At 40.3% G+C, this 18,219-nt stretch overlaps 1 protein-coding gene across 1 annotated transcript; it reads right to left on the reverse strand.

Moving 5' to 3' along the window:
• Positions 1 to 13,997: 13,997 nt before the first annotated feature.
• On the reverse strand, positions 13,998 to 16,577 carry LOC141846590 (G-type lectin S-receptor-like serine/threonine-protein kinase At1g11300). Its single transcript, XM_074734626.1, has 6 exons — positions 15,809 to 16,577; positions 15,442 to 15,704; positions 15,157 to 15,367; positions 14,843 to 15,080; positions 14,562 to 14,718; positions 13,998 to 14,434 (listed from the first exon to the last, which is right to left on the reverse strand). The coding sequence occupies exons 1-6, from the start codon at positions 16,575 to 16,577 to the stop codon at positions 14,138 to 14,140; spliced, it is 1,935 nt and encodes a 644-aa protein (XP_074590727.1). The 3' UTR covers positions 13,998 to 14,137.
• Positions 16,578 to 18,219: the final 1,642 nt, after the last annotated feature.

Here is an 18,219-nt window from a genome sequence, read left to right on the forward strand (position 1 = left end):
CATAGTAAAGAAAATATTGATTTGATAAAAGAGGAGCAGGACCCATATATCAAAGTGAATTATTTCTAAGGAAAAAATAGATGTACTAGTAGAAGACACAAAAGGTAACTTATGAGATTTTGATTTCATGCAAGCTTCACATAAATGAGATGAGGAGGCTAAAGAAATTGGTACCATAATGATTAATGATATTATGAACAAGACCTAAAGACGGATGACCAAGACACGCATGCCAAGAGACTTTCTCAATGCGTTCTCCAACAAATACATTGGTAGAGGTGGATTGAAGATAAATAAATTTTTGCCTTAAGGACTTCCTCAGGCTCAGGAAATACTGAGTCTGAAACACCAGGAACAGCAGTAAATACTGAAACAGCAGGAAATACCAAAACAGCAGTAAATACTGAAACAGCAGGAAATACCAAAACAACAGGAAAGCCAGAGTCTGAAATCCTTTACTCAAGAGCATCAACAGCAGCATTTACTAGAGCAGCATCAACAAGAGCCCGAAGTGCCAGCTCAAAAGCCCTAAGTGAGAGCTCCAAAGCAGCAACCTTTCCTAAACCAGCACCACTAGGAACTCCAAAAGATCAATACTAGCAACTGTACCAGCAGCATCAGCATCCCTAGTAACAGTATCTGCAAGAGCGGTATCCCTATTACCAGTATCATCCCTATCACCAGTAGCAAGTGAAGCATTTACTTTATCAACAGCAGCCTCATTTACTTTTTAGCTACTGTTGAAGCAGCAACAGAAGATTCTACTTTATCTACTGTTGAAGCAGGAACATATGATTCTATTTTAGGAACAACTGCAACAGCCCCAACAGAAGATTCTACTTTGTCAACAACTGTACCATCAACAACAGATTCTTCAACAACAGATTCTTCTACTTTAGGAACAACTGTACCATCAACAACAGATTCTGAAGTGAGAGGTTCAAAACGACTTTCTCTCCTTTTGCAGCCCCAACTGATTATACTTTAGCTCCTTTTCAAGCCCCAAAAGAGTCTACTTTTTTATCTACTTTTGCAGTACCTAATTTATCTACTGTTGCAGCACCGACTTTATCTCCTTTAGTGAGAGGTTCAAAAGCACCTAATTTATCTACTTTATCAGCTCCCAATTGATTCTACTTTAAAGCAAGAACGTAGTCTTCTACTTTGTCAACAACTGCACCAGCAACCCTAGTAACAGGAGCTGAAAGGCATCAACACTAGCAAGCACCACCCGCCTCATTTACTTTATCTACTGTTGAAGCATTTACTGATTCTACTTTAGCAACAGGAACAGCCCCAGATTTTTCTACTTTAGCAACAGGAACAGCCCCAGATTCTTCTACTTTAGGAACAACTTTTGCAGCACCAGATTCTTCTACTTTTGCTACTTTTGCAGCTCCAAATCTGCTACTAAAAAACATCACAAAAGTGTATTCAAGTGAAACGAATTCTTCTATTTTTTCAGCACCGAATTTAGGTACTTTTGCGGTACCTAATTGATCTCCTTTTCAAGGAACAAAAGAGTCTACTTTGTCACCAACTGCAACAGCAACACCAGATTATACTTTAGCTACAGCTACTTTTTCAGCACCGACTTTATCTACTTTTAAAGCATTTACTGAGTCTACTGATTGATATAAGAATGAAGCCCCAACTGAGTCTACTTTGTCACCAACTCCAACAGCCCCAACTGATTATACTTTAGGAACAACAACTTTTAAAGCATTTACTGAGTCTACTGATTCTACTTTTTCAGTACCGACTTGATATAAAATAAAGGAACGAATTGATCTACTTTTCAAGCAACGAATTGATCTACTTTTGCAGCACCAACTGATTCTACTTTATGAACAACTTTTGCAGCACCAACAGATTCTGAAGTTAGAGGTTCAAAAGCATTTACTTTAGCTCCTTTTTTTAAAGTAACAAAAGCGCCTCTTTATGCTTCTTCTTTTGCTGGGTATGATTCTTATTATGGGAGTATGTCTTTATTTCCAGTCTTTGTTAATCCTGTTTGTATTGCTCGCTACTCTGTTGCTCGCAACTCTTTTAACTAAGTAGGAACGGTATGCGAAGGATTGACTATCCAAAGCTGAAGAGTGCTTGTGCTGCGTACTATTGTAAATATACGTAATACACTTGCGTATACGTGCGTAACGCGTACGATATGTACTCACTAACAGCAGCAACACTAGGAACTCCAAGAGCCGAAGACCCAGGAACAGGAACTTCAAAGGCATCAACACTCGAAAGCAACTTCACCAGCAGGAACAGAAAGCACCTATAGGAACTGCAAGAGCATCCCTACTGGACTCAGTAACAGTAGCAGCAACAATGGTATACTCACTAACATCGGCAACAGTAGACTGACTAACATCCGAAGACCCAGGAACAGGAACGGCAGTAGCAGCATCCCTGTCCTCACTAGCAGCAGTAGCACTAGACTCCGCAACACTGGCCTCAGTAACAGCAGTAGCAGAGGGCAACTACTATGTATGGGCACTGTGCATAAGGAGCAACTATTATATATAGGATAGCCGCGTGCATAAGGAAGGAGCAACTATTATATATAGGATAGCCGCGTGCATAAGGAAGGAGCAACTATTATATATAGGATAGCCGCCCTTTTACCTAAGTGTGAAGCTCTTTTAGAAGAAGCCTTAAGTGATAGCTCTAAAGTGAGAGCTCTAAAGCCAGTTTTGAAGCTTCTTTTGTTGAGTATGATTCTGATGGGTATGATCATGTCTTTAGTTCCATAGTTTATGAATCCTGTTTGTATTGCTCGCTACTCTGTTGCTCGCAACAATTAATGTAATTTATTTTATTAGTACGGGTAGCATCCCTAGGAACAGTAACAGCACCAGTAGCATCCCTATCAACAGTAGCATTCCTATCAACAGTAGCATCCCTAGCACCAGTGTCAGCCCTATGAACAGTGACTGAAGTGCCATCTCCAGTGCCATCTCCAGTGCCAGCTCTATAGTCTGCAGTGCTAGCTAAAGAGTCTGCATCAAAAGCAACTAGTAAAGCCTCAACAGTAGCAAGAGGAAGAGTAGCGTCAGCAGCCCTATCTACTCTAGTAGGAACAGTAGCACCAGCAACAGTGTGAACAGTAACAGTAGCAACAGAAGCAAGTATTTACTCAAAAGCATCTAATCCGTACCTAGTTGAATTATTCAAGAGCCCTACCCTTTCCTCGTGTCTTTACGCAACACTAGCTGCAACCGAAGTTTTCTCGCGCGCTGTCGTCCTTCTAATTAGTTTTTTGCCCCTTTGCTGTCCCCTCCTTTCTGAGTTATACAAATTTGTACCATCTCTAGTTGTACCTCTTTAAGCATAAGTTTGTACCCTCAAAAGTTATACCCCTTTTAAAAGCAAGGGGTGTAGTGATTTGAGGATTGAGTTGATTTTAGTAGAGAAGGATAGGGTATTTCATATATACGAGAGATAGGGTCTTAGGCATTAATCTCTTTTAGCTTTCAGGGAGTTGACGATAGAGGAGAGAAGAGGAGGGATGACACTTGAATTTCGTTTGCCGTATTTAGGTATTCCAGGAGAGCGGATTGATCGTTACAACAGCTATTGATGTGAAAGGACGTGTTCAGTATTTCTTTCATTGATAGGACAGGACAGGATTGCTCTTTCAATGGGATTTGAGTTTCAGATAGGTATTGTATAGAGATTGGGTCTTAGGGGTCCAAAACTAAGAGGATTCCTTCAATAGAGGAAGAGAAGAGATCAAGACTACAGGGGTAACAAAGGAATATAGAAGAGAAGATAGGAGTTGACTATAGAGGAACGGGTGGGACACAAGAGAAGAAAGAGAGGCATTTGACTATAGAGCAGAGGGGTTGCGAATGGGGATTCCACTTGGGGTTCAAAAGATAGGCGAGGGGAGAAGAGCTGAGACGAAAGAGACGAAGGGGTGAACCTTAGGAGTCAGTATCTCTTGTAGAACTTCTTAGAGTAAATGAGATTTCAGTTGTAGAAAAGGGGCGAACGATAGGATAGACAAACAGAAGGGTATTTCTAGCATTTCAGATGAGCATTTGACTTGTGCGAGGGGGGACAAAGGAATTGATAAGAGTAGAGAGGACTTTATTTTAGGTAAATTCGGATTAGTCGTAAATAGCCCCAAAGGCTATTTCTCTGCCTCAAGGAGATAAATAGCCCCAAGAAGATAAATAGCCCCTTTGGCGTAGACTAACTGGCCTTTGGGGCTATTTATCTCCTTAGCCTTTGGGTCTATTTTCGACTCAAAGAGGCGTAGCAGAGGTACAACTCTTATATTATATACAGTTAGTCTACATAGTCGTAAATAGCCCCTTTGGCTATTTATATGCCTCTGCGTAGCCGAGGTACAACTCTTATATTATATACAGGCTGATTAGTCTACTTAGTCGTAAATAGCCCCAAAGGCTATTTATATGCCTCTGCGTAGCCGAGGTACAACTCTTATATTATATACAGTTAGTCTACGCCAAAGGGGCTATTTATCTTCTTGGGGCAATTTATCTTCTCGGGGCTATTTATCTTCTTGGGGCTATTTATCTCCTTTTGCAGGCATTTACGTATATAAGTTGCTGCGGAGCCTGCAGCGGAGGTATGGAGATAAGCCCTCGTTCCACGATAGGCTGTTAGTCCATCTGACGTGTTCAACGGGAGGAAGACTTCATCATTATACTTCTAATTTCCTAACGCTCAAGGGCCGACTATAAGGGCCGAGTGGTAGATCAATCGGTTTGTTTTGAATAGAAATAAAAGAAAGAAAAACAAAAGTTCATTCCTTCTAGCACATGGTATTTCGCGCTGCAGTTTAAGTTAATGATTTCTCCTTGGATAGAAAGGAGGCTGCTACTCCAGGATAAAAGCTACTCCAAGACGAAAACCACTGGACAACAACAGCAGCAACAGACTCGTACGGGATTTGAGTTCAAACTAATATGCCATTCTACTATTCGACTAAGGAAGGTACCTAGAACTCTTAATCTTGGGCACCTGCTTATTAATTACTATTGTGCCTCCCGAGTCAATAATGAACTCTTTCCTATTACTTTAACCCTCTGACAGAGGAGTGGAATGAAGAGCCTTAAATCAGTCCTTTCCGTCTTAATGAGGTCGGGATTCTTGTTGAGGCTATATTTCTTCTTTTTCTTTCTCAGCCGGCAGCTATTGGCATATTCGTTTTCACGACTGTTCGGATTTGGCTGCTATTTAAGTAATGCCATTCACATATGAGACTAGAAAGAGCTACAGGGATAGAATTAAAGCTTGAATATGCCGCCCCTATTATAGTATAGTTAAGTTGAGGGAAAATGAGAATCGTATCTATTATGTGCATTTTATTCGGCCCTTCAATTTACTACTATCCGATGGACTTGCTAATATTATTAGACCATTCACTATTCAAAACTACGAAAGATCTTTCATTCACGATTTAGCAGCGGATAGCATTTGCCTATTACAAGAGAGTGTAGCCATTCCAGACTATAGACGATAGCAATTCCTATCGGAAAAGTGGTCTGAGTGCGGGCCTCTCGACCTAGGACGACCGATTGATTGGTCCCTTCTACCGCAATTTACTTTTATATTAGGCTAGATTCCGTACATAGTCTCAAGAGGGGGCAAAGGGGGTACGAGATCTCTCTTTCCGTCTATATAGACTCATGGGCTCTGAAGGGTTCTTCATAGTATGACGAATAAGTGTTCGAAAGTTTCTTTCTCACACTTCTTCGCTTCTTGAGAAAGCTAGTATGGAAAGAGGAAAGTACGTACCAGATTGGAAAGAGGTCTTTCAGTCAGAGTTACATAACAGGAATGTACCACTCCACTATTCTTTCGAGCCGGACGATGACGTCGCTATCGCTCTCTTTGCTTTGGAAAGCACTAGCACCGATAGTCTTTTGATTGTGTATAAGGTCTGTTCTCTCTTCCCGTTCCGTACCCGTAGGTCGAGTACATATTATTAGATCTTCTTTCTTCCCCAAAGCTATAGCTAGCTCAGTAGGATGGTATTAGGAGTTCAGGAGATGGAGATCCAACCGAGTACGCGTTCGGCACGGGATCAGACCTTGAATAAGCTAATCAAGTGTCGTATGAGTGAACATGGAAAGAAGGTAGGGTTAGCAAGAGGAAGGAGGTACTAGGGACGACTATCTATTGCGACGGGTGCCATGAACTCATTTCTCACCGCTAAATAGTAGAGACAACAACAATTCCACAATACTATCTTGCACTCTCTCGCATCTTACGTCTTGTCTTATTAATAAGTGCAATATGGTCTCAAGTCTTGATGATCGAGCAGGGCATCTCACTCGAACTCAAAATGCTACACCTGAGAGTCTTGAGTCTGACGTGCTTTAGACTCTGGATTGTTCTGTCTTTAGAGTCTTTATTGTCTTTCTTTATTGTTCTTTTTTCTCTGTCTGGTCTCTTTTTCTCCCTCTCGTAAGTATCATCAACTCTATCTTCTACTTCCCTCCCAACACTCCAAATCAGTGTAATAGGGATCCGCTTTCCGCTTTCGGGACTGGATGTACTACAACGAGAGTCTCCTGCCTCTAATCATAGGTTAGAATTGATTGACTACTGCGATTGGCTGACTACTGAAACGACTCAATATCAGTTGTTAGCCTATAAATGAGTTATTATTATTCTCTGATGATATTAGCTCTTGATGTTCACTTTTTAATTGATGTTGACACTGATTTTAATATTACTTCTATTGAGATTACACTGGTGAGATAATTTATAGTTTAATTAAACAACAAAGATTGAGAAATTATCCTAATTAATGATAATAATTAAATCACATATATAAAAATGTTACCTGATTTCAGAAAATAATAATAATCAAAAATAGAGATACAAATTTATAAATATGTATTATGTATAAATGGAGGACTCAAGGAAGAAAATGAAATTGAGGTAATAACTTATGATCTACTCTATTTTCTTGGCTTCTTAAATAAGATTAAATTCATGCACTGTCTATTTTGATTATTCACTGAGTATTTTGTACTCACCACCCAGACCCTAGGGTTTTCTGTCTCCTCAAGTAGTAGATAAGGATATTGCTTAAAACTTGGAGTTATGTCAGACTGCCTCTATCTCACAGCAGCAGGAGTCGTTGGTTGAGACATGATTAAGAAGAGCTAAGACTGTTTCAATTACATGGCGATGCTTACACTTAGTGGATCCATTAGTTCAGGAGTGTGGGGACAAGAGACTGGATGAAGAATGCTAGAGGAGGTAAGATGGTCGTGAAATGCCTGATACTCTCCTCCCCAATCAGAATGAAGGGAGAGTATTTTACTATCAAAGTAGTGCTCAACATGTTTTTGAAATGATAAAACATATCTAAGAGATCAAACTTTCATTTCATAGAAAAATCCAAGTGAACTTGCTGTAGTTATCAATCAAAATAACATAATAAAGAAAATATTGATTTGATAAAAGAGGAGCAGGACCCATATATCAAAGTGAATTATTTCTAAGGAAAAAAATAGATGTACTAGTAGAAAGCACAAAAGGTAACTTATGAGATTTTGATTTCATGCAAGCTTCACATAAATGAGATGAGGAGTCTAAAGAAATTGGTACCATAATGATTAATGATATTATGAACAAGACCTAAAGACGGATGACCAAGACATGCATGCCAAGAGACTTTCTCAATGCGTTCTCCAACAAATGCATTGGTAGAGGTGGATTGAAGATAATAAATGCCATCTTTAATGTCTCCTCGGAGCATAATAGTTCCTATCGTGGGATCCTTTATAAGACAATGATGAAGATGAAATTCAAAAAACACATTGTTATTAAGACAAATTGATGCACAGAAAGTAAATTCTTAGTGATGGAAGAAACAGGAAGAGTCTTGCACATGCGAAAAGTTCAACCACATGAGTGAAAGGATGTGTTTCCAAGATGAGCCATTACCTATTGTATCATGTCGGGTCCATGATAAGGCGAAACTTTTGTGAGAATATCAAACTCTGGTGTAACATGATGAGTTACTTCAGAATCCGGATGTCATTCTGGGATTTTCAAGCTAATGAAACTACAGATTGAGATGACCGAGTTGTAGATTGCTAAAATGATGGTGGTGGTTGATTTGAAAATGTAGGTCCTCTTGAAAAATTTGAATCAAATCTTCTATAACGACTTTGAGTATAATGACCATAGTTGAGGCAAATCAAGCCACGCCCTCGACCTTGACCTTTGTTACCTCCATTTTGATTTTGATGAACATGCTACCGATGAGACTGATTGTGTCGATAAAGTTGTGGAGCTTTGTTAGTCATGCGTGTGGATAAAGATAAAGAATTTGACATCCTTGGAGATTGTATTTGTAGAAGTCTTTCATGAGAGGATAACATATTATGAAGTTTCGAGCGACACTTGCTCTAGGCGAGTCATAACACTTGGAACAAAACTATCACATTGAGAGTCTAACCTTACAAGAACATGCAGTAGTAGGTCAGGTTCAGAGACTGGATGTCCAATAGTAGTTAAGTTGTTAGCAATGATCTTGACTGATTGCATATAATCATTGATAGAGACATCTTCTCATTGCATAGATTGTAGTTGTAGACAAAGCTATAGAACTCTCACTTGAAAGTGAGATATGCAAAAGAGTGACCCAGGACTCCCCAAACTTAATGAGAGGTGTTGAGCCCAACGAACATAAGAAGTATTGACTTAGTAATTGATGAGATTAATCAGGTCATGACTAATTTATCCTTTTCTTCTGCAAAAGGTGGAATCCGCCACCTTAGCGGCCCCACACGATCGGCCCCACGACCATTTGTGAGGAGGTAAATCGGGAAACTGCAGTTGGTCACGACGCAAGAGGGTATTACCTAGCTTCGTCAGGATTCGAACCCTTGCCCTCTTCTACAACTCTACTATAATTTATCCTTTTCGAATCAAACATAGGTGCAAGTGAAGTACCATAAACATAGGTGCAAATGAAGTACCATCAACATGTTAAAAAGTAAAACATGAATCTAAAGTAAAGAAAAGAAATTGTATTTTTAAAAGTAAATAGTTATCATTACTAAATTTGATGGGTAAAAAGGGGGCCGAGGTATGCCTCTAAGATTTGACGTAGAGATTTCAGACTCTTTTTTTTTTTGCTATTTCTTTTTTATTTTATTTTATTTTCTTTCTTTTTTTTTAAGAGAGAGAAAAAAACTACAAGAATACTGAGGAAAGATAGGAAAAAGAAAAGAAAGTAAAATATATATGTTCTGGTTTTAAAATAGATAATACATGTTATTTGGATAAATTTATGTTATTGGAGGAGAAGAAAAAGATTAGATTATCTATCTATATCTTTTTGCGTCTTGTCCTCAAAAAGATTTACGGTGAGAGTGGACGTCGAAGTCGTGAAGTGTGAACATTTGCACATTGGACGGTGACGATGCACATTGTGTGAGGAGCGATAACACAAAAACGAGATACCTAAATATATATAAGTTAATTTGAAAATTAATATTTTACAATAAAGATAAAATTAAAATAAAATAGTTTATATCCTTCTTCCCCTTCCTTACATCCCAAATCTGAATGTAAAAAACTTTCTCTTCCCTACATCCTAAATTAGAATGTAAGAAATTTTAACTATTCATGAGCATGCAAGGGTAAAATTTATCCTTCTCTCTTTTTCCCCTCCTTAACTCATTCCATCCCAAATAATGATTAAAATTCTCATTCTCTTTATTTGTCCTTCCCTTCTCTTCCTTTTTCTTCCCTCATCTCCTCTAGAACAAAGTGTAAGGTTTGAGAAATAAAAAAATGAATCATCTTCTGCATAAAAGGTGGAATTCGCCACCTTAGCGGTCCCATACGGTCGGCTCCACGATCATCTGTGAGGAGGTAAATCTAGAAACTGCAGTTGGTCACGATGGAGGAGGGTATTGCTCGGCTTTATCGAGATTCGAACCCTTGCCCTCTTCTACAAATTTGCTTCGTCGTAACCAACTCAACTATGCTCCGAGGGCTAAAAAAAATGAATAATTGATGTGCTGTTATGAATGCATCTTGATGAATCTAAGACCGTTAATTATATCTAGGCCGTGATCTAGATTCCAAATCAATGATCCAGAACGCCCTTTGAAGGAGCTAGGCACAGACGAGGTGGCGGTTAAAGTGGCATAGGAGGCGGAAGAGGACTCACAGGGCGGCGACGGCGGCCAGCAGCTTTGCTTTGCCCCACGCACAAGAACTTAACTTGCCTGAAGATCGCTGTTTTGTGGTTTCAAAGTATATATAGGTAAAATAATACCACGTAGAATAGCCCTAATGTAAAGCAATTCCGGTGAACAAAATCTCAATTAATTTTCATTAAACAACTAGTCCTTGATCATGGATTAAACAACTAGGAACAACAAAAGACACTGAGAAGCATGTACAGATTCCATTGGAGTAGATGAAGACAAGTGCGTATATGAAGGCCGAAGATCTAATACGAGATCAAACACAAGTATATGCCCATTCTTGATAATTTATCTCCCTTCGATGGTGCTCATGGTCAATTTTGGTGCCCGAGAATACGATATTGGCATCGATCAGCCTTGGTGAATCTGTTCTGGAGATATATGCAGGTTGCTGAGGCAATGGTATAACTGGATTCTTGTTCACCAGTATTCTTGCGATAGCATCCATTGTTGGTCGGTCGACGGACCTATCTTGAACACATAATAGGCCGAGTTGAATGCATTTCTCTGCTTCAGACACGGGGAATGAATCGATCAGTTGTGGATCTACCAGTTCACAATATCTTCCTTCCGCCCAAAGATGCCATGCCTACGAGATCTCAATATATGAGTAACAAATGATTTGCAAATATATTTGGAATGGTTCTTTGATCATCTGATCAGTCATAACAATCATAGAAATATTTGGAATGGTTCTATATATATATATATATATATATATATATATATATATATATATATATATATATATATATATATATATATATATATATATATATATATATATATATGCTTTCATAGTATCCTTATCACAGAAAATTTTATTTCTACAGTTATAATGATTATACAAACAACGTAACTCTGAACCATTCATGTATTCTAGATGACTCTTAGCAAAATTGACAAACTCTTCAACTCCAGCATAAAATTCAACTCAGGTAAATCCATTATCTAATATATTGTACATCCAAGTTTTATTCATATACATTGTAATCTTCTACAAAAATAAATTTGCATTGAATACAAAAAATATGTTAAAATAAATTTGCAAGTAGTTTAAACAAATTCTAAAGCACTTAGAATTGCTACTGGTACTTCATTACTATCAATAAAGTATGATATCACAGCCAACTAGAGGGAGTAAATACAAGCTATCTCATCATGGCTATGCGGTTAAGTTATATTAAATTTAATTACATAACTAGAACATACACGATGTATTTTTTGTTATCAACAAGGTTAATGTTATTCTATTTGTGTTAATGTTGTAAGTCTACCAAATAATAGTTAATATTAATATTTTTAAATTTGTAAGTCTCCTAAATTTATAAGTCCAATAAATTTGTATATCAAATAAATTTTTAGTTCCAACAAATTAATTAATACTTATTATAATGTTGGTTGCATTATAATAATGAAAGAATTCTACTATTCTATAAAATTGAATGATGAAAGGATTGATTAGGTTGTATGGGGAGGACGACCTCATGGTCGGCATGTTATTTTAAACATAAGTTCTACTTTGGCATCGTGTACTACGAATCATAGATGAATCATATATTTCAAAATCAACAAAAAAAACTCTATAACATCATTACAATTATTTAGTGTCAATACAAAACATCTAATGTTCATATAATAATCTAGTATCAATACAAACAATAAAGAAATATATAATATAAATGACAGAAAAAATATCACTTACAATACTAATAAAAGAATAAGGTCAGAGTATCTGGAACGGCGTCTCCCGGACAAGAAGAGAGGAATTGTATATTAAAACAAACACAAGTAGATTACGTCATAAAAACCCTAAACCTTACAATCCTATTAAACAAGCACAAATGACATGCTTAGGTCCGGCCCGACTACAACGATCTCACCCAAGCCTAGCCTAACGTCGCTAAGCTTGACTAGGCCTGCACAGATACCAACAAACTCGGCCAAGTTTAGCTCGACGTCGACGATCTTAGTTAGGCCTGAATAGACGCCAACGAACTTGGTCAGGTCGAGATCGACCACGGCTAGCTCAGGCAGACCAACCCTGATGCCTTCGAGCTCATACAGGTCGACCCTGACAATGATGAGCTTGCCAAAGGCTGAGCTCGACCCCGACGAGCTCGCCAAAGGCCGGGCCCGACGCCGACGAGCTTGGCCAAGGCGACCCCGAACCCGCCGAGCTCGGCTAGGTCAGCCTCGAACACAACGAGCTTGGCCAGGGCAGGTTCGACATTGGCGAGCTTGACTAGGTCGGCCCCGAACCCGCCGAGCTTGGCCAGGCCGGGCTCGACGCCGATGAGCTCGCCAAGGCTATGCCCGATGCTGGCGAGCTCGCCAAGGTTGAGGTTGACGCCGATGAGGTCGCCCTCCAGTCCCGAGGCCACCGAACTCTAAAACCCTAAACCTAATATAAATCGAGGAGAGACTTACAGGAGTCGAGAATGTCGGAGTTGAAAACGTCGAAGTTGGGAACGTCAGAGTCGAGACCACAATCGGGAGCCGAGAGTCAGAGTCGGGGTTGAAAAATCGATCGAGAGTCAGAGCCGGAAAATAGCAATTAGGATTTAGCGTTGCGTGAGGGAAAAGAATCAGGGCCAAACCCTAAAACTCACGATTTTAGCGACAGAAATTATTTTTCGTTGCTAGTTAGTGATGATAATTATTTTTCATTGCTAATTTAGCGACAAACATTAATTTCTGTCGCTAGATTAACGACGGATAAACATTTCTGTCATCAATTTAGAGACAGAATTTAAATTTTGTCATAAATATAGCGACAGAAATGTTTTTTCCTTCGCTTAATTATATAAATTTAGTCACTAAATTAGAAATAAAATTTAAATTTTGTCATTAATTTAGCGATAAAAAATAATTTCCATCGCTGATTTCGTCGCTATTGTGGGATTTTGTTGTAATGTTGGAATGTAAGAAACTTCCTCTTCTTTACCCTCAAATCGGAAGGTAAGAAATATTAATGATTCATCAGCATTTTAGGGTAAAACTTACCTTTCTCTCTTCTTCCCCTCCTTAACTCACTTCATCCTAAACAAAAGTCAAAATTCTCCATCTTCTTATTTATCCTTTCTTCCCCTTCTCTCACCCTCTCCCAAACAAAGTGTAAGGTTCAAAAAATAAAAAAAATGAAAAAGATGAATCATCGATGTGCTATTATCAATGCATCTTGGTGAATGTAAGACCGTTAATTATATCTTGGCCATGATCTAGATTCCAAATCAATGATCTAGAACGCCCTTTGAAGGAGCTAGGTATAGACGAGGCGGCGGTTAAAGTGGCATAGGAGGCGGAAGAGAACTCACCAGGCGGCGACGACGGCCAGTAGCTCTGCTTTGCTCCACGCCCAAGAACTTAACTTGCTTGAAGATCGCTGTTTTGTGGTTTCAAAGTGAATTTGGAATACAATAATATATAGGTAAAATAATTCCATTACACTAAAAGGTGGAATTAATCATCTCCAACGACTCCACACGGTCGGCTCCACGACCATTATGAAAAGGTAAATCAAAAAACTGTAGTCACTATAAGGGAGGACATTGCCTTGGCTTCATTGAGATTCGACTCTTATCCACTGCAGCAAATCTGCCCCGCAATAACCAACTCAATTATGCCCCGATGACCAAAATAACCCTAATGTAAAGCAATCGATGAACAAAATCTCAATTAATTTTCATGAAACAACTAGTCCAGTCCTTGATCATGGATTAAATAACTAGGAACAACAAAAGACACAGAGAAGCATGTATAGATTTCCTTGGAGTAGATGAAGACGAGTGTTTATATAAAGGCAGAAGATCTAATACAAGATCAAACACAAGTATATGCCCATTCTGGTTGCATAGGCAATGTGATTCCTTCAAATTAAACGAATATATACTATAGGGTTTGAAGAAGATAATTCATCTTCCTTCGATGGTGCTCATGGTCAATTCTGGTGCCCGGGAATACGGGATTGGCATCAATGTTGGTGAATCTATTCTTGAGGTATATGCAGGTTGCTGAGGCAATGGTAAAACTGGGCTCTTGTTCACCAACATTATGGCGATAGCTTCCATTGTTGGTCGGTCGACGGACCTATCTTGAACACATAACAGGCCGAGCTGAATGCATTTCTCCACTTCAGAAACGGGGAATGAATCGATCAGTTGCGGATCTACCAATTCGCAACATCTTCCTTCCGCCCAAAGATGCCATGCCTATGAGATCTCAATATATGAATAACAAATGATTTGCAAGTATATTTGGAACGGTTCTTTGATCATCTGATCAGTCATAACAATCAGGTTAAAAAATATGAACAGGTGGGAGGGATGATCTACTTACGTATCCAAGAAGACTGAAGGACGAATCATTCATCGAGTATGAGCTGCCGGAGTTTCTTTTACCAGAAATGATCTCGAGCAGAATCACCCCAAAGCTATATACATCAGACTTTTCAGAAAAACGACCATGCAAGCCATATTCTGGGGCCATGTAACCGCTGTTATATAACAAAGTTATCAAGAAACACACAAAACATACACTGTCGTTTAATTGTCTTCATAGTGTGTTTGTTACAGACAAAAAAGATGTGAATTGAGTTGATATAAGATGATAACACTCACTATGTGCCTACTAATCTCCTTGTGTTTTGTTCCAGATGATTTTCTCGAGATATCCTTGCCAAACCAAAATCTGAAATTTTGGGATTCATATTTTCATCCAGTAGGATGTTGCTAGTCTTCAAATCTCTATGAATAATGCGTAGTCTTGAATAACGATGGAGGTAAAGAAGTCCTTGAGCAATGCCTTGTATTATACAAAATCTCTTATGCCAATCTAATTGTGCCGAAAGATTTGAATCTGAAAATATGATAAGATTCAAATTTAACTCATGAAATTGAATCAAATGAGTGATAAATATGGTAAGATGACTAACCGAATAAGTATTTATCCAAACTTTTGTTGGGCATATATTCATAGATGAGTAGTTTCTCATTTTCATGAATGCACCAACCTAAAAGCTTGACTAGGTTAGTATGTTGAAGTCTGGCAATTAGCTTAACTTCATTTTCCAACTCCTCAAAGCCTTGTTTTGAGTTCTCAGAGAGTCTCTTCACAGCTATATACTGACCATCTTCTAGTCTTCCCTGCAATAGATATGTAGTTTTGTTTCGAATAAGATCGCATAAAGCTTAAGAAAGGAGAAGTTGTTTGTTCTTACCTTGTAGACAGAACCAAAACCACCTTCACCGAGCTTGTTTGTAACCACAAAGTCATCTGTTGCCTTACGAATACTGAAAAAATCAACCAGGGGGGCATTAATGACCTCCTCATCAAATCCAATAGTATCACGAGCTCTTGACTGGCGCGATCTTCTTGCTTTTCCTGCATTCGAGTAGGCAACCTTATTGCTAGTAAATCTTCTCCAAGCGAGGATGAGGGCGGCGCACGTGAGAGCGAGGAATCCGGCGGATCCAGCAGTAACTGTATCAGAAGAGAATCTATCGATCGTCAACAAAAACCAGCCATGGGATGGAATTAGACGCCCCGGGAGAGGGGGGTGTTGATCGAGCAAAAGCTTCTCTTACCCACTAACAATTTCATGTCACTGCTGCAACTTCCGAGATGGACTCCATTGGGGCAGATGCAGATACTGCCCTGCAACGTCGAGGTGTCGTTGGCGTCGTAGCCGCACCGGCCGCCGCTGGCGGCGCACTCGCTGCAATTTCTCGAGGTATAATTCGCCATCCACCCGGCCCGCAGCAGGGCGCTGTAGTTGCTGCCGGCTCTGATGTTCGAGTCGCCCATCACCGGCACCACGCCGACGGTGCAGTTCGGATCCGGCGAGCGTGTGCGGACGGGGTCATACTCGCCGCCGAACATGACCGTCTTGAACCGGGGGCAGGACATGGTCTGGTACCTACTCAGGATGGCGCTCTCCGGTCCGGAGCAGTTGTAGAGGAAGAAGATTTGCTTGTTGGAGGCGCTGAAGCTGAAAGGGAAGAACCCGGTGGTGTTTATGCCGGGGACGAAGTCGCAGGAGTCGGCGTCGCGGAGAGTGAAGTGGACGGAGCTGTTGGAGTAGAAGATCTGGAGCACGTAGAAGTTGGTGTTGAGGACGGTGAGGAAGAGGTCGCCGGTGTCGTCGATGCAAGTGAGCCCGAACGCCGGAGGGCCGCAGTAACTCGGTTGGCTATCGATGATCCAGAACGGGTACCTGACCACCTGATGGCCGCCGCATCGCTGGGGAGCGCAGTCGTCGTAGTGCGGCGTGGCGGATTCCGGCGCTGCTCGTTGCAGAGAGGAAAGGAGCAAGAACAAGGCAGGGATCCAGAGGTTCCTCCTGATCAGCCACATGGTGATTCTCTCTCCTCTAGCGACATGGTCAGCTAAGCTTTCATTCATAGCCGTGTAAAGCGAAAGACTCGTCAAGTCAACGAAGTGCATAGGATGGGACGGGAGGGGAAGAGAGAGAGACGAAATTGGAGTTTGACTTTGAATATCGTGGTCGCTTGTTGGATTTGGAAACAGCGTGTTGATCGGTCTACTGTATCATTAACTGAAGTATGATGTTTTTTTTTTCCTACTTATGCGGGTGTTGTAAATGACGTTGTTTTTTCCAAAGTAAACAGTCAACAGTCATGCGAAAGTTAACACTCATGCAAAAGTCAAGATCTAGACCGATGTGGTAAGATAGGTCTACGGATCCGATCCCATCAGAGTAGGATATCATCACCTCGAGCTCAGACCGTACTTCAAGCTCAGCATGGGCGCAGTCTTGACCTACCACTTAGGCCCCCAAAGTCATCCTAGTCATTTCATCTCGGTCAGCCTCATCTCAATCAACTCAGTCATCTCGTTTCAATCAGCCTCGTCTCGGTCATCTCAGTCACCTCGTCTCGGTCAACCGCGTCTCGACCATCTCAATTCTTTCATCTCAGCCAATTTCGTCTCGTCCATCTTGGTCATCTCGACCTCAAGTCTCTTCTTGGCTACTCCGCCTCGACAGATTCCCTCCTGGGACATCCACCTTGACATCTTCTGAGAACCACCATCCTACATGACCTACTAAAGGAGAACGCGACTATTCTCATGGACACATGGTAGCACGAGATTGTTAGACTTGGTTCCCTAGGATGCCCCTTTTGTTGCGCATAAGGCCAAAAGGAAACAACTGTCGGAGCTGATCCCCTCATAGGTTTCTATAAGCGCGCTATCCCATCCTACGTGGAGATGCCTTGAGCGGGCTTAAAAAACCTAACACGCCGCTTATTCTAGGTTCGGCTCGAAAAACTCTTCTAGTATCATCCTCTTTTCTGTCTACATTCATCTCTTTCGAGGAACCCTGACTTGAGCATTGGAATGACTTGTTGGGACTTTCCAACACCAATCTAACATCTCTTTTGAAGTGTGTTTGAGGTTTTCGTCATCATCTTCGTTGAGCTCGTCCCAGAGGTAGTACACGTCGGACTGTTCATTGACTGGTAGTTTGACCATCAGCGGTATTTAGCTAGAATAAATTGACACCGTCTGTGGGAAAAATTTGAGTTACACGTCATAATGGTTAAGACTAGAAGGACTACCGACAACAGCAACTCTATGGACGAAAGGAACCAGGGTGAGATGATAACCATTACACCCGTACAACTCAAGCAACTAATTCATAGGGTTGTCCAAGAAGCCCTACGACAACAGCCACCTACACAACCGCCAGTTGTAGGGACTCCACATTCGCTCGCTGGAGCTCATCCTGTAAGTCAAGCTCCATTGCTCATGGCTGGGGCTCCCCTGATGATAGTTTCAATCCACCAGGAAGTGGCCTTTGTTAGATTTGAGAGGTGTTCTAAGGCAATCGTCTTACGATTATATTATTTATTGGATAAATAGCAATTCACTATTTGAGTGCATATTCCATATGTGTTTGATTGGATCTTAAACTCAAATACTGAATATCCGCAATACGATTTATAGCATAAGAGAATTTGTGATTAGATCACAA

Source organism: Curcuma longa, chromosome 15 (genome assembly GCF_044706935.1).
Source record: "Curcuma longa cultivar G26 ecotype Majalengka, Jawa Barat chromosome 15, ITB_CL_G26_1.1, whole genome shotgun sequence".
Classification (NCBI taxonomy): Eukaryota; Viridiplantae; Streptophyta; class Magnoliopsida; order Zingiberales; family Zingiberaceae; genus Curcuma; species Curcuma longa.

What these genes read in the sequence shown, in the direction of transcription:
- LOC141846590 (XM_074734626.1), bottom strand. Translation starts at nt 16,577, where the DNA reads ATGTGGCTGATCAGGAGGAACCTCTGGATCCCTGCCTTGTTCTTGCTC. An exon ending in TGACATGAAATTGTTAGTGG is followed by an intron (nt 15,705 to 15,808) that starts GTAAGAGAAGCT and finishes CTTCTGATACAG; the next exon opens with TTACTGCTGGATCCGCCGGA. An exon ending in CCTTCAGTCTTCTTGGATAC is followed by an intron (nt 14,435 to 14,561) that starts GTAAGTAGATCA and finishes GAGATCTCATAG; the next exon opens with GCATGGCATCTTTGGGCGGA.